Source organism: Hemitrygon akajei, chromosome 1, assembly GCF_048418815.1.
Source record: "Hemitrygon akajei chromosome 1, sHemAka1.3, whole genome shotgun sequence".
NCBI lineage: Eukaryota > Metazoa > Chordata > Chondrichthyes > Myliobatiformes > Dasyatidae > Hemitrygon > Hemitrygon akajei.
The window spans coordinates 179,899,897-179,912,663 of record NC_133124.1 but is presented as its reverse complement, the minus strand read 5'-3'; the positions used below and the strand labels follow the sequence as shown (position 1 = coordinate 179,912,663).

Here is a 12,767-nt window from a genome sequence, read left to right as displayed (position 1 = left end):
AAATTTCTGAATGGTTCATAAATCCATTAACATTACTTCATTATTCCTCTTTTACTTTATAAATTTATTTTAACTTGCAGTAATCTTTATGTCCGGTACTACTGTCACAAAATAAATTTCATGACATCTGTCAGTGATAATAAATCTGAAAATAAACCCTCACCATTTTTTACTGATTCATAATAGAAAACATCCCAGCTGGATGCACCACAGCTTGGTATGGCAAAAGCCTTGCACATGACCACACAAAACTGCAGAGTTGTAGACACAGCTCAGTCTCCCCTCCCTGGACTCCGTAGCAACCAGGGTAATCAAAGATTCTTCCCACCCTAGAAAATCTCTCTTCTTCCCTCCTACCATCAAGCAGAAGATATGAAACAACACGTACAAAATGCTGGAGGAACTCAACAGGTCAGGCAGCATTTATGGAGACGATTAGTCATTATTTCTGGATGAGACACTTCATCAGGACTGAAAAGCCTAAAAGCACATACCACCAGGCTCGAGGACAGCTTCTGCCCTACTTTTATCGGACTATTGAACGGTTCCTTAGTGCAGTAAGATGGACTTTTCGCTCACAATCTATCTCGATCTGATCTTGCACTGTATTTGTTTACCTGTTCTGTAGCTGTTGTACTTTATTCTGCATTGCTATTATTTTACTTTGTTCTGCTTTAAGGTGCTATGTAATGATTTTATCTGTATGAACATTACGCAAGACAAGCTTTTCACGGTAGCTCGGTATATGCGACAATAATAAACCAATTCAAAAACTGTACATATCAATGGCGGACATCTACTTCCGGTTACGTGTCAAGAGTGGGCAAGCTCTATCAATCCCATTGATATGATTCCACCGCGCTTTCCTGCCGCCCAGCCCTCCCCGATGCCCAGTCGCCGGGCTGCTTATCCTTCCCACCGCCCTATCGGAGCTATTCCGCTCCAACCGCACCGCCATCGCGCTCACCAGATCCTCAGGCGACGTCTCTGCCCCCACAACACCGCCAACGACCGATCCTCCAACCGTCTCCCTCCTCTGCGCGCTGACGTCATCGCGCACTGGCTGTCGGAGATCCGTCCCGCCCACCCTCGAGATTGGCAGCGTTATCTGAAGCCGGACAGGGGAGGAGCCAGTCTTTTCACGGTGTTCCGGTCCGTCACCCGGCCGACCGTTAACTCCGCCCACCGACGCCGCTTGGGACGCGTGACGTCAGGCGAAGGCCGTTGGGCCCGCTGGGCTCGAGCAGGATGAAGCGAACGACGGGAGGGTGAGTGAGGGGAGGGGGTAAAAAGGTAGAGGGTGGGCTGCCAATGTATGGGGCTTCTTGGGTTGTGTGGCTGTGGTGAGGTTTATGGGTTTGGAAAGGGATTGAAAGGGTTGGATTGGATTTGGAAAGGGTTGAAAGGTACATTGGATTGGGGGTTCCACTTATGCATGGAGTTGATGGGTCTCTGCGCTTGCTTTGAACTGGGTAATTTGCATTTAGGGTTGGAGGGGTTCTGAATTTGGGCAGGATAGATCTGCAATTGCATTGAGTTGATGGGTTTGTGTCTAGGGTTGGAGGGGTCTGCGTTTGGGCTACAGAGAGATGTGCAACTGCATTGAGTTGATGGGTCTGTGTTTAGGTTTGGAGGGGTTTGTATTTGCATTGGATTGGGTGGTCTGGGTTGGGTGGGGTCTGCAATTCTGGAACTTTATGTTTATTTAGGATTTCCAGTTACCACGTTTTCTTAAAAATTTTCTCTCTCGGTGTCAGGGTCCGAGCTGAGGAGAAATCTTTCCTCCACTCGGAGCACAGTGGCCCTTTGTGATTCTGTGCACCAGATCCTTTCGAGGTTCAAGAATCTCCCAGCTGTTAGTGGGATCGAGAGAGGTGAATCTGAGCCAGGGATAATGGTGCTTGGGTAGAAGAGCAGCCCTGATCCAGGTGAATCAGACAGCAGGCTCAATGTGGCTGAGTGTCCTGCTTCCTGCCTCTAGTTCCTGTTTTCAAATCCATCCCCTTAATTATTTTGGATATCCACTGCTCTGCTATTGTCCTGGGTACCGACTTCTCAAGTTCTCTTCCAAAAGCCTCCTAGAGCCAAATAGTACAGGAACAGACCCTTCCCACTGAGTCTATGGTAACCATCTTACTCTCACAACATTCCTATTAATTTTTCTGTCAGAGACCGGAGATTCAGTAGATCCCCTTCCTCACTGCCCATTCACAATGAATAAATTTATTATCAAGGTACATCTATGTCACTATTTACAGCCCTGAGATTTATTTTCTTGCGGGCATACTCAATAAATCCATAATAGGATCAATGAAAGACCACACCAATTCAGGCGTGCAACCAGTGTGCAAAAGACTACAAACTGTGCAAATAACTAAAAGAAATAAATATCGAAAACATGAGATGAAGAGTCCTTGAAAATGATTCCACCATAGGTTGTGTGAACATTTCAATGACAGGGCGAGTGTAGTTATCTCCTTTGGTTCAAAAGCCTGATGGTTAAGGGGTAATAGAATTAGAATCAGGTTTATTATCACCGGCATGTGATGTGAAATTCGTTAACTTAGCAGCAGCAGTTTAATGCAATACATACTCTAGCAGAGAGAGAAAAAAGTAATAATAAATAAAATAAAACATAATAAATAAACATGTAAATCAAATATGTATATTGAATAACACACACAAAATGCTGGTGGAATGTAGCAGGCCAGGCAGCATCTATAGGGAGAAGCACTGTCGACGTTTTGGGCCGAGACCCTTCGTCAGGACTAACCGAAAGGAAAGATAGTAAGAGATTTGAAAGTAGTGGGGGGAGGGGAAACGTGAAATGATAGTAGAAGACCGGAGGGGGTGGGATGAAGCTGAGAGCTGGAAAGGTGATTGGCGAAAGTGATACCGAGCTGGAGAAGGGAAAGGATCATGGGACGGGAGGCGGGAGAAAGAAAGGGGGAGGGGAGCACCAGAGGGAGATCGAGAACAGGCAGAGTGATGGGCAGAGAGAGAGAAAAAAAAACAAACAACTAAATATGTCAGGGATGGGGTAAGAAGGGGAGGAGGGGCATTAACGGAAGTTAGAGAAGTCAGTGTTCATGCCATCAGGTTGGAGGCTACCCAGTCGGTATATAAGGTGTTCCTGCAACCTGAGTTTGGATTCATTTTGACAGTAGAGGAGGCCATGGATAGACATATCAGAATGGGAATGGGACGTGGAATTAAAATGTGTGGCCACTGGGAGATCCTGCTTTCTCTGGCGGACCAAGCGTAAGTGTTCAGCGAAACGGTCTCCCAGTCTGCGTCGGGTCTCACCGATATATAAAAGGCCACACCGGGAGCACCGGACGCAGTATACCACACCAGCCGACTCACAGGTGAAGTGTCGCCTCACCTGGAAGGACTGTCTGGGGCCCTGAATGGTGGTGAGGGAGGAAGTGTAAGGGCAGGTGTAGCACTTGTTGCGCTTACAAGGATAAGTGCCAGGAGGGAGATCGGTGGGAAGGGATGGGGGGGACGAGTGGACAAGGGAGTCGCATAAGGAACGTTCTCTGTGAAAAGCAGAAAGAGGAGGGGTGGGAAAAATGTGCTTGGTAGTGGGATCCCGTTGGAGGTGGCAGAAGTTATGGGGAATTACGGAGCAGGATCTCCCAGTGGCCACACATTTTAATTCCACGTCCCATTCCCATTCTGATATGTCTATCCATGGCCTCCTCTAGTGTAAAAATGAATCCAAACCCAGGTTGGAGGAACAACACCTTATATACCGGTTGGGTAGCCTCCAACCTGATGGCATGAACATTGACTTCTCTAACTTCCGTTAATGCCCCTCCTCCCCTTCTTACCCCATCCCTGACATAGTTAGTTGTTTGTTTTTTTTTCTCTCTCTCAACCCATCACTCTGCCTGTTCTCCATCTCCCTCTGGTGCTCTCCCCCTCCTTTCTTTCTCCCGAAGCCTCCTGTCCCATGATCCTTTCCCTTCTCCAGCTCTGTATCACTTTTGCCGATCACCTTTCCAGCTCTTAGCTTCATCTCACCCCCTCCAGTCTTCTCCTAGATTTTGCATTTCCCCCTCCCCCACTTCTTTCAAATCTCTTACTATCTTTCCTTCCAGTTAGTCCTGACGAAGGGTCTCGGCCCGAAACGTCGACAGTGCTTCTCCTTATAGATGCTGCCTGGCCTGCTGTGTTCCACCAGCATTTTGTGTGTGTTGTTTGAATTTCCAGCATCTGCAGATTTCCTCATGTTTGCTCTTTAAATGTATATTGAATAGATTATTTAAAATATATACAAAAACAGAAATACTGTATTTAAAAAAATTGAGATAGTGTCTAAAGCTTCAAAGTCCATTTAGGAATCGGATGGCAGAGGGAAGAAGCTGTTCCTGAATAGCTGAGTGTGTTCCTTCAGGCTTCTGTATCTCCTCCCTGATGGTAACAGTGAGAAAAGTGCATGCTCTGGGTGCTGGGGGTCCTTAATAATGGATGCTGCCTTTCTGAGACACCACTTCCTAAAGATGACCCGGGTACTGTTACGATACGGCAACAATGAATATAGAATTGAGACAGGTTTTTTTTTTATAAACAAATAAACATTTATTAAACTCTGCCCAATAAAAAATGAAAGAAACAAACGACTAACTTAACCGGAAGTTAACTGCTATACGGCAACTCGAACCGTTCTTAAAGCGATAAATGCGAAAGTCCAAATGATTTATACAGTCAATTAGGAGAGACTTTTCTGACGTAACGAATTCCTCGATGACGTGACGTTATTGCTGATCCCAGCCGAAATATGTCTTGCCTGAAAGACTCACAATGAAGGAAATAAAAACGGCTTGAAGGAACTGACCTTTTCCTTGGCGAATTACACTGCCCCAACCCTTTCTGCTCTCACAAGGCAGGGGCTATCTCGGATGTAGTTGAACGAAGATCCAATAAGGTCGATCCTGTATTAAACCGCTGACGACACCAACTTTTACTCGATCCTTCGGGTTTCCGTACTTCAGTAAATCTTCACTCTCCAGTACTTAGACTTTAAGATTAAATCGAAGATACATCAAACATAACTGGCAGTGATTTTCAAAACTGCCAGCACAATGATATTGTACCTTACAGTAAAAATTAAAACTCCACTTTACACGACTTAAACGATGTCCCAACAAAAACTCCCGCGTCACAGCAGGCTTTCCCTGGTTTATACATGTTGGAACATGTCATCACATGACCTCACACTGGTGGGAAATTACGTCACCCCACCATCACAAGACCATTACATCATGCTCACCAGATACTCAATTACATCATGGTCATAAGACAGTCACAAGATAACCACGGGTTATGTAACAGTACTTTGTAGGTTAGTCCCTAAGATGAAGCTGGCTAGACTTACAACCTTCTGCAGCTTCTTTTGGTCCTGTGCGATAGCCCCTCCATACCTGAACCTGGTGGTGTGAGTCCTGAGGCTCCGATTCCACCTTCTTCCTGATGGTAGCAGTGATGATGGATGCTGCTTTCCTGCAACAACACTTCGTGTGCTCAGTGGTGAAGAGGGCTTTACCGGTGATGGACTGAACCGTATCAACTTGAGCCTTGTTGGATTTTCTGCTCAAGGGCATTGGTGTTTCCATACCAGCCAGTCTGTAGTCTCCACTCCACTACAGAAGTTTGTCAAAGTTTTAGATGTGGTGCCGAATCTTTGCAAACTCTAAAGTAAGCAGAGGTGCTGCTGTGCTTTCTTCGTGATTGAACTTGTGTGTTGGGCCTGCTACAGGTCCTCCGAAATGATAATACCGAGGAATTTTTAATTACTGACTTCTCTGCTTCTGATTCCCGCCCCCCCCCCCCCCCCAGATGAGACCACTGTTTGTCACGGAGGGGCCTTTGGTTTCCTCTTCCTGAAGTCAATAATCAGCTCCTTGGTTCGTTCTGCTGACATTGGGTAAGAGGTTGGTCTTGTGCCGCCACTCAGCCAGATTTTCAGTCTCCCTCCTACCTGCTGTGATTCGTCACCGTCTTTTTTTTGTAATTCAAATTGTTATTATTATTTATTCTTATTTTACAAAACAGCACAGCATATCATAGAGCAGATACAGTACCCAATTTCCCTTGGGATCAATAAAGTATGTCTGTCTGTCTGTACGGCATATTTACACAGACATCCCATGACAGGAAAACATCAAACTAAAAAACAGAAAAAAAGTTCTAATTTAAGTTTAAATTAACATACAACCAAAAGTGATCGTCACTGTCTTTGATTTGGCCAACAACAGTGGTGTTGTCAGCAAACTTGAATAGGGCATTGGAATTGTGCTTAGCCCCAGTCATAAGTGTAAAAGTGCCATTTCTAATTCTCTCCCACCATCTTAGTAATTCCCTCCTATGAACCTTCTGAAGGGCTTAAGTAAAATTTTGGAGACACAAGAGTTAGCGGACGCTGGAATCTGGAGCAGCACGCAAACAGCTAGAGAAGCAGGGTAGGTCAGGCAACTGGGATGGTGGGGGCGAATGATGGTCAATGTTTTGCATTGAGACCATGCCTCAGATGAAGTTTTGTTTGATGATAGCTTTGGTGAAACACGTTTAACTCTGCCATCTGGTTCCTCTAAATGAAGAAGGTCCAGAAGAGGTTCACCAAGCCAATTCCAGGAATGCAAGAGTTAATGTGCAATGTACAGTACTACTCTGGGCCTGTACCCAATGGTGTTCAGAAGTAAGACAGGTTTGGCTGCTGGTGACTGGTGGTCAGTAAACCCAGGAGTTGACGCTGAGTTCACAACTTCTGAAATTTCATGTTAGTGATCTGGATGACAGAATTGATGGCTTTGTGGCCAAGTTTGTGGATGATGCAAGGAGGGGCAAGTAGTACTGAGGAAGAAGGGAGTCTACAGAAGAACTCGGGCAGTTCGGGAGAATGGGAAAAGTACTGGCTTGTGGAATAGGGCAGTGCAGGATCGTGCACTAAAGTAGAAGGTACAAAGAAGTGAACAATTTTCTAAGCAGGGAGAGAATTCAGAAGTCAAAGGTTCAAAAGGACTTGTCCTAATACAGGTTTCCCTCAAGGTTAACTTAGAAGCTGACTCAGTCGTAAGGAAGGTAAATTAATGTTCTCATTCACTTTCGGTTAGCGTATTCTGTACAAGTAAGGGTGTAATATTGAGGCTTTATAAGGTGGGAGTCGGATCACTTTTTGAATCTTCTGAGCAGTTTTGAGCTCACAGGATGTGCTGGCATTGTAAAGAGTTTGGAGAAAGTTCACAAGAATCATCCTGGAAATGAAAGCTTTGGACACTAACTCACTTTTTTAAGATACAGTATTTCTGTTTTTGCACATTTTTTTGATAACTTTGATATACGTAATTGATTTACTTGTTTATTATGTTTATTTTTTTCTCTCTCTCTCTGCTAGATTATGTATTGCATTGAACTGCTGCTGCTAAGTTAACAAATTTCATGTCACATGCCGGTGATAATAAACCTGATTTTGATTCTGATTCTGCATTTATGACGAGCATTTCATGTTTTTGGTCCTGTTGTCCATGGGGTTCAAGGGTGGGGAAGGGATCTCATTGAAGCTCCACTGGATACAGAAAGGGGTTGGAGAGAGTGGACATGACAAGGGTGTTTCTATCAGTGGAAGAGTCTAAAATCCAAGGACACAGCTTCAGAAATGAAAGGACTTCACTTTAGGACTGAGTAGAGGAGCATTTTCTTCAGCTGGAGCGTGGTGGATCTATGCCAGCAGAGGGCAGTGGAGACCAAGTCAATGCGTGTATTTAAGGCCGAGCTTTATTAGTGAGCAGGCTAAGGTTTATGGGGAGTAGGAGGGAGAGTGGGGTTTTTAAAAAAAACAAATATGATTGAATGTGGAGCATATTCGAAGGGCCAAATCGCCTAATTCTGCTCAATTCAACACTTTAGAAACAGCTTCTTCGCCTCTGCCGTCAGATTTCTGAACACGACCTCACTACTCTATTGCTATTTATTTGTTTGTTCTGTAACTCATAGTAGCATTGTTAGGCTTTGCCCAAAACAACAGATTTCACTGTGTACGTTAGCGATAATAAACCAGATTCTGATATGCTCTGTGAATTCACATGTCAATACCATTAAAACTAGCTTTGTTCAGCAGCACCACAGTGCGTTGGACATTTCAAACCCACTTGACCATGAATTTAACATATCTAATACATAGCTTACATGATAAATATAACAATGTTAGTGCATGTTTTGTGTGTGTGAGAGAAAGAAATAATATAATCCTATGTAGTGATGGGTTTTTATAGGTGTGTTCAAGAACCCAATGGCAGTGTTGGAGAAGCTGATATTGAACGTTGAGGTGTGGGTTTTCAGGCTTCTGTGCCTCCTGCCTGATGGCAGCTTTGAGTAGAGGCCACAGCCCGGATGGTAGGAGTCCCTGATGACAGATGCAGCCTTCATAAGCCATCATCTCTTGTAAAGGTCCTCTGGTGGGGAGAGCAGTACCTGTGATGGAGCTAGCAGAATCCCACTGCTCTTCTGTTCCTGTGTGTTGGAGTACTATAGGCACTATAAACTGTTGATGCCCTATCCCTCTGGGTTTCTTTTACGACCAACACTGCAGAAACAGATATCCTGACCCGCTGTGTCTCTCTTCCCTACCCTGTAGCTCTGCACTCTTCAGCCACGCCAACCCTTTTGTGGAGCCTCTGATCTCCCGCAGTCACTACTGCCCCTCCTTGCTGCAGAGCCGATCCAAGCAGCAGCAGCGGAAGGTAAAATGGGATGAGTGGTGGTGGTGGGGTGGGGGGGGGGGGGGTAGGTGACGGTTGGGAACAGAGAAGACCGGACAGCAGAAATGCAGCGTCTTGTTGTGTGCTGGGAGGGTGGGAGGGAAGCAGTGAAGGAAAAGAAGGGAGGGGAAGACGGGGAGTAACAATGTGGTTCTCCCCCAGGTGATGAGAGAAGGCAGGATCCAGTGGGCCAGGCAGCACCTGCCTTTTGAGGACACACCTTCAGCCCCTGATCCCCTGGAACCAACAGGCGCCGGTGCACGTTCCGACTCCATCAGCCATTTGGAGGAGTCCTGGCCCTCCAGTGAGAGTGCATCTCCCTCCACACTGGAGGGTACGTCAAGCCGTGTGCAGACCAGGTCCGGTGACCCACCTGGTGAGAACTTTTGCCCAGACACGGGATGGGTTTGCAGCCCAGATGGACCACCTGCAGACAGTTCCATCATTGCCAAGTAAGTTGTCCCTGTCTGAATTATCCCTTTACCCTTATGGTGCAGGTGGTGGAGGGAAGGATTACACTGGGATACAGGGATCGTGGTCAACTGGAGAGGGTGGAGGTCCTGGGAGCAAAGCAGCTTATGGTGGAAATTGAATCAAGAATGGGAAGAAGCTGGTTAAGGGGATCAGATCAGGATGTTGGGAAATGGGTTCAGGGAGATCAGATCGGGCCATTGGGGAATGGGTTAAGGGGATCAGTTCTGGACGTTGGGGAATGGGTTAAGGGAGATCAGTTCTGGATGTTGGGGAATGGGTTAAGGGGATCAGTTCCGGACGTTGGGGAATGGGTTAAGGGAGATCAGTTCTGGACGTTGGGGAATGGGTTAAGGGGATCAGTTCCGGATGTTGGGGAATGGGTTAAGGGAGATCAGTTCTGGATGTTGGGGAATGGGTTAAGGGGAATTCAGATCGGGACAATGGGGAATGGGTTAAGGGGAAATCAGATCGGGACGATGGGGAATGGGTTAAGGGGGATCAGATCGGGCCATTGGGGAATGGGTTCAGGGGATCAGATCAAGACATTGGGGAATGGGTTCAGGGGATCAGATTAAGACATTGGGGAATGGGTTATGGGTATCACTTCGGGACGTTGGGGAATGAGAAGGGGGATCAGTTCCGGGCATTGGGGAATGGGTTAAGGGGGATCAGATCAAGACATTGGGGAATGGGTTCAGGGGATCAGATCAAGACATTGGGGAATGGGTTATGGGTATCACTTCGGGATGTTGGGGAATGGGTTAAGGGGATCAGTTTCGGACATTGGGGAATGGATTAAGGGGATCAGTTCCAGGCATTGGGGAATGGGTTAAGGGGGATCAGTTCGGGACATTGGGGAATGGGTTCAGGGGATCAAATCAAGACATTGGGAAATGGGTTATGGGTATCACTTCGGGACGTTGGGGAATGGGTTAAGGGGATCAGTTTCGGACATTGGGGAATGGATTAAGGGGATCAGTTCCAGGCATTGGGGAATGGGTTAAGGGGGATCAGTTCGGGACATTGGGGAATGGGTTCAGGGGATCAAATCAAGACATTGGGAAATGGGTTATGGGTATCACTTCGGGACGTTGGGGAATGGGTTAAGGGGGATCAGATCGGGCCATCGGGGAACGGGTTACGGGGATACGTTGGGGAACGGGTAGATCAGATCAGGATATTGGGGAAACTGGTTAAGGGGGATCAGAGTTGGAGTGAATTTGGGAGAAGGCTTTCCCAGAGGGTGGAAGGTTTGGGGACCAGAGGGATTTGTCCACTGATGAGGAGGAAAAGTTACTGTGATCTGAGACATCCTTTCTCAGTGTGAATTGTCTCATCCAGGGAAGTCAAAGCAAGGAAAACAGTCAGTGGTAGGTTCCTGGGGAGTGTTGTGCGTCTGAGGGGACAAGGATACAGGTACAAGATCCCTGAAAGTGGAGCCATAATTAGACCGGCTGTTGAAGAAAGCATTTGACATGTTGGCCTTCATCAGTCAGAGCACTGAGTACAGGATTCGGAATGTTATTTTGCATTTGCGCACAATGTTGGTGAGGCCGCACTTGGAGTATTGTGTGCAGTTTTGGTCACCCCTGCTCTAGGAAAGATGCCAATGCACTGGATGAAGTGTAGAGGAGATTTACCGGGATGTTGCAAAGGACTTAAGGGACTGAGTTCCAGAGAGAGGTTGAGCAGGTTGGTACTTTATGCCTTGGACCACAGGAGCCCTTGTAGAGATGAATAAAATCATGGGGGACATGGTGTGAATCTACGTGGTTTCTCTTCCCAGGGCTGGGACATCAAGAACTAGGGGGCACAGGTTTAAGGTAAAAGGGGAGAGATTTTTTCACCCAGAGGGTGGTCCGTATATGGAATGAGCTACCAGAGGAAGTAGTGAAGGTACGTACATGGATAGGAAAGGTTCAGAGACCAAAAGCAGGGAAATGGGACTAATTTGGATGGCATCTTGGTTGGCATGAACTAATTGGGCCAAAGGGCCTGTTTTCATGCTGAGGACTCTGTGACTGTCTTCGGGTGGGTGGCTTTAAGCTTTTCCTGTCTGCTCACTTAGATTTCTAAACCCTCTCGCCTGCTCCCTCCAGATACATTCAGAGATTCCGTCATGCCCGGCCGCAGAGCCGAGAGCAGCGTGCGGCCCAGCTCAGAGCTGGTCTAGATGACTTCTGGTGGCTCCATAACTCTCCCCGCAGCAGCTCCACACCAAATGGAGAAGAGCACTCTGCTGACTGTGGTAAGATCCAGTGAGTGTGGAGAGATTCCTTTCAGACAGCAGTGTTACCTTGTTAACAAATCTTCCATCATTGGGATCCCACTCATCCCCTCAATCCCTGAATTAGATCCCGGGGATCTGTAATCTGTATATAAACCTGCAAAACCCTGGATTAGACCTAGCTGTAACCCACTCTCAGGGATCAGTTATTCTATATATAAACCCCTGAGCCCCTGTACCAGATCTTCGCCTGTAACCCACTCTCACAGATTTGTTAATCTATATATAAACCCTTGGATTAGATCCTCACCAGTAACACAGTCCCACGGATCTGTTAATCTGTACATACACTCAGTGGCCACTTTATTAGGCACCTCCTGTACCTAATATGTTAGTGGTCTTCTGTTGCTGGAGCCCTTCCACTTCAAGGTTTGATGTGTGTTTAGGGATGCTCTTCTGCACACCCATAGCATTGTAATGGGTGGTTATTTGAATTGCTGTTGCCTTGCTGTCAACTTGAACCAGTCCAGCCATTCTCCTTTAACTTCTCATTAACAAGGCATCTTCGCCCACAGAACTGCTGCTCACTGGATTTTTTTATTGCACCACTCTCCAGAGACTGTGACTGAAAATCCCAAGAAATCAGCAGCTTGTTAGATGCTCAAACTACCCTGTCTGGCACCAACAATCGTTCCATGGTCAAAGTCCCTTAGGTCACATTTTTTTTCCCGTTTGGTCTGAACAACGACTGAACCTCTTGGCCATGTCACCATGCTTTTATGCATTGAGTTGCTGGCAATGATTGGCTGATCATTAATGAGTAGGTGTACTTAATAAAGTAGCCATTGAATGTCCAGGGTTAAATTTCAGTCTGAAACCCACTCCCATGGATCTGTTACTCTACACTTACACCCACGAACCCCTGGATTAGACCCCAGCCTGAAATCCTCTCCCAGGAATCTATTAGGATTAGATCCCAGCATGTAACCCACTTCCAAGGAGGGTGGTGGGGGGTCTTTTTTTCCTATATAAACACCTAAACCCTGGACTAGATCACAGCCTATAGCCAATGTTCCCTGTAAGGTGTGCATGCACACACATCGATCACTACTATCGCATAAAGGAATTTAAACTGTGCACAACAAGCTGTCACCCTTGATCTCATTGTCATATTAAGTATATTTCACAATTGTATACCATCACGTTTCCTTTTCCAGTTTTTGATGCAGAAGGTGCTGACAACATGGAGTTTGCAATGATTTGTCTGCAGATTTTAGAACTGGCTTCTTTATACTGTTTGTATT

General features: G+C 46.3%; 2 protein-coding genes across 3 annotated transcripts in view; one reads left to right on the top strand and one right to left on the bottom strand.

The window, feature by feature from the left end:
- The window catches only part of lin37 (lin-37 DREAM MuvB core complex component), a 29,155-nt gene extending 28,085 nt beyond the window's left edge, over positions 1-1,070 (bottom strand). Inside the window, exon 1 of the mRNA XM_073055627.1 lies at positions 968-1,070. The gene's annotated coding sequence lies outside the window, so the exon portion shown is untranslated. The remainder of the gene's footprint in view (positions 1-967) is intronic.
- Positions 1,071-1,135: 65 nt separating this feature from the next.
- The window catches only part of proser3 (proline and serine rich 3), a 31,176-nt gene continuing 19,544 nt past the window's right edge, over positions 1,136-12,767 (top strand). Inside the window, exons 1-5 of one of the 2 annotated variants that reach the window (XM_073055614.1) lie at positions 1,176-1,268; positions 5,845-5,932; positions 8,639-8,744; positions 8,925-9,214; positions 11,336-11,484. In XM_073055614.1, the coding sequence (XP_072911715.1) occupies positions 8,928-9,214; positions 11,336-11,484 (436 nt within the window). In that variant the 5' untranslated portion in view covers positions 1,176-1,268; positions 5,845-5,932; positions 8,639-8,744; positions 8,925-8,927. Of the gene's footprint in view, positions 1,269-5,844; positions 5,933-8,638; positions 8,745-8,924; positions 9,215-11,335; positions 11,485-12,767 lie in introns of both variants that reach the window. The other variant, XM_073055605.1, reaches the window with a different exon arrangement.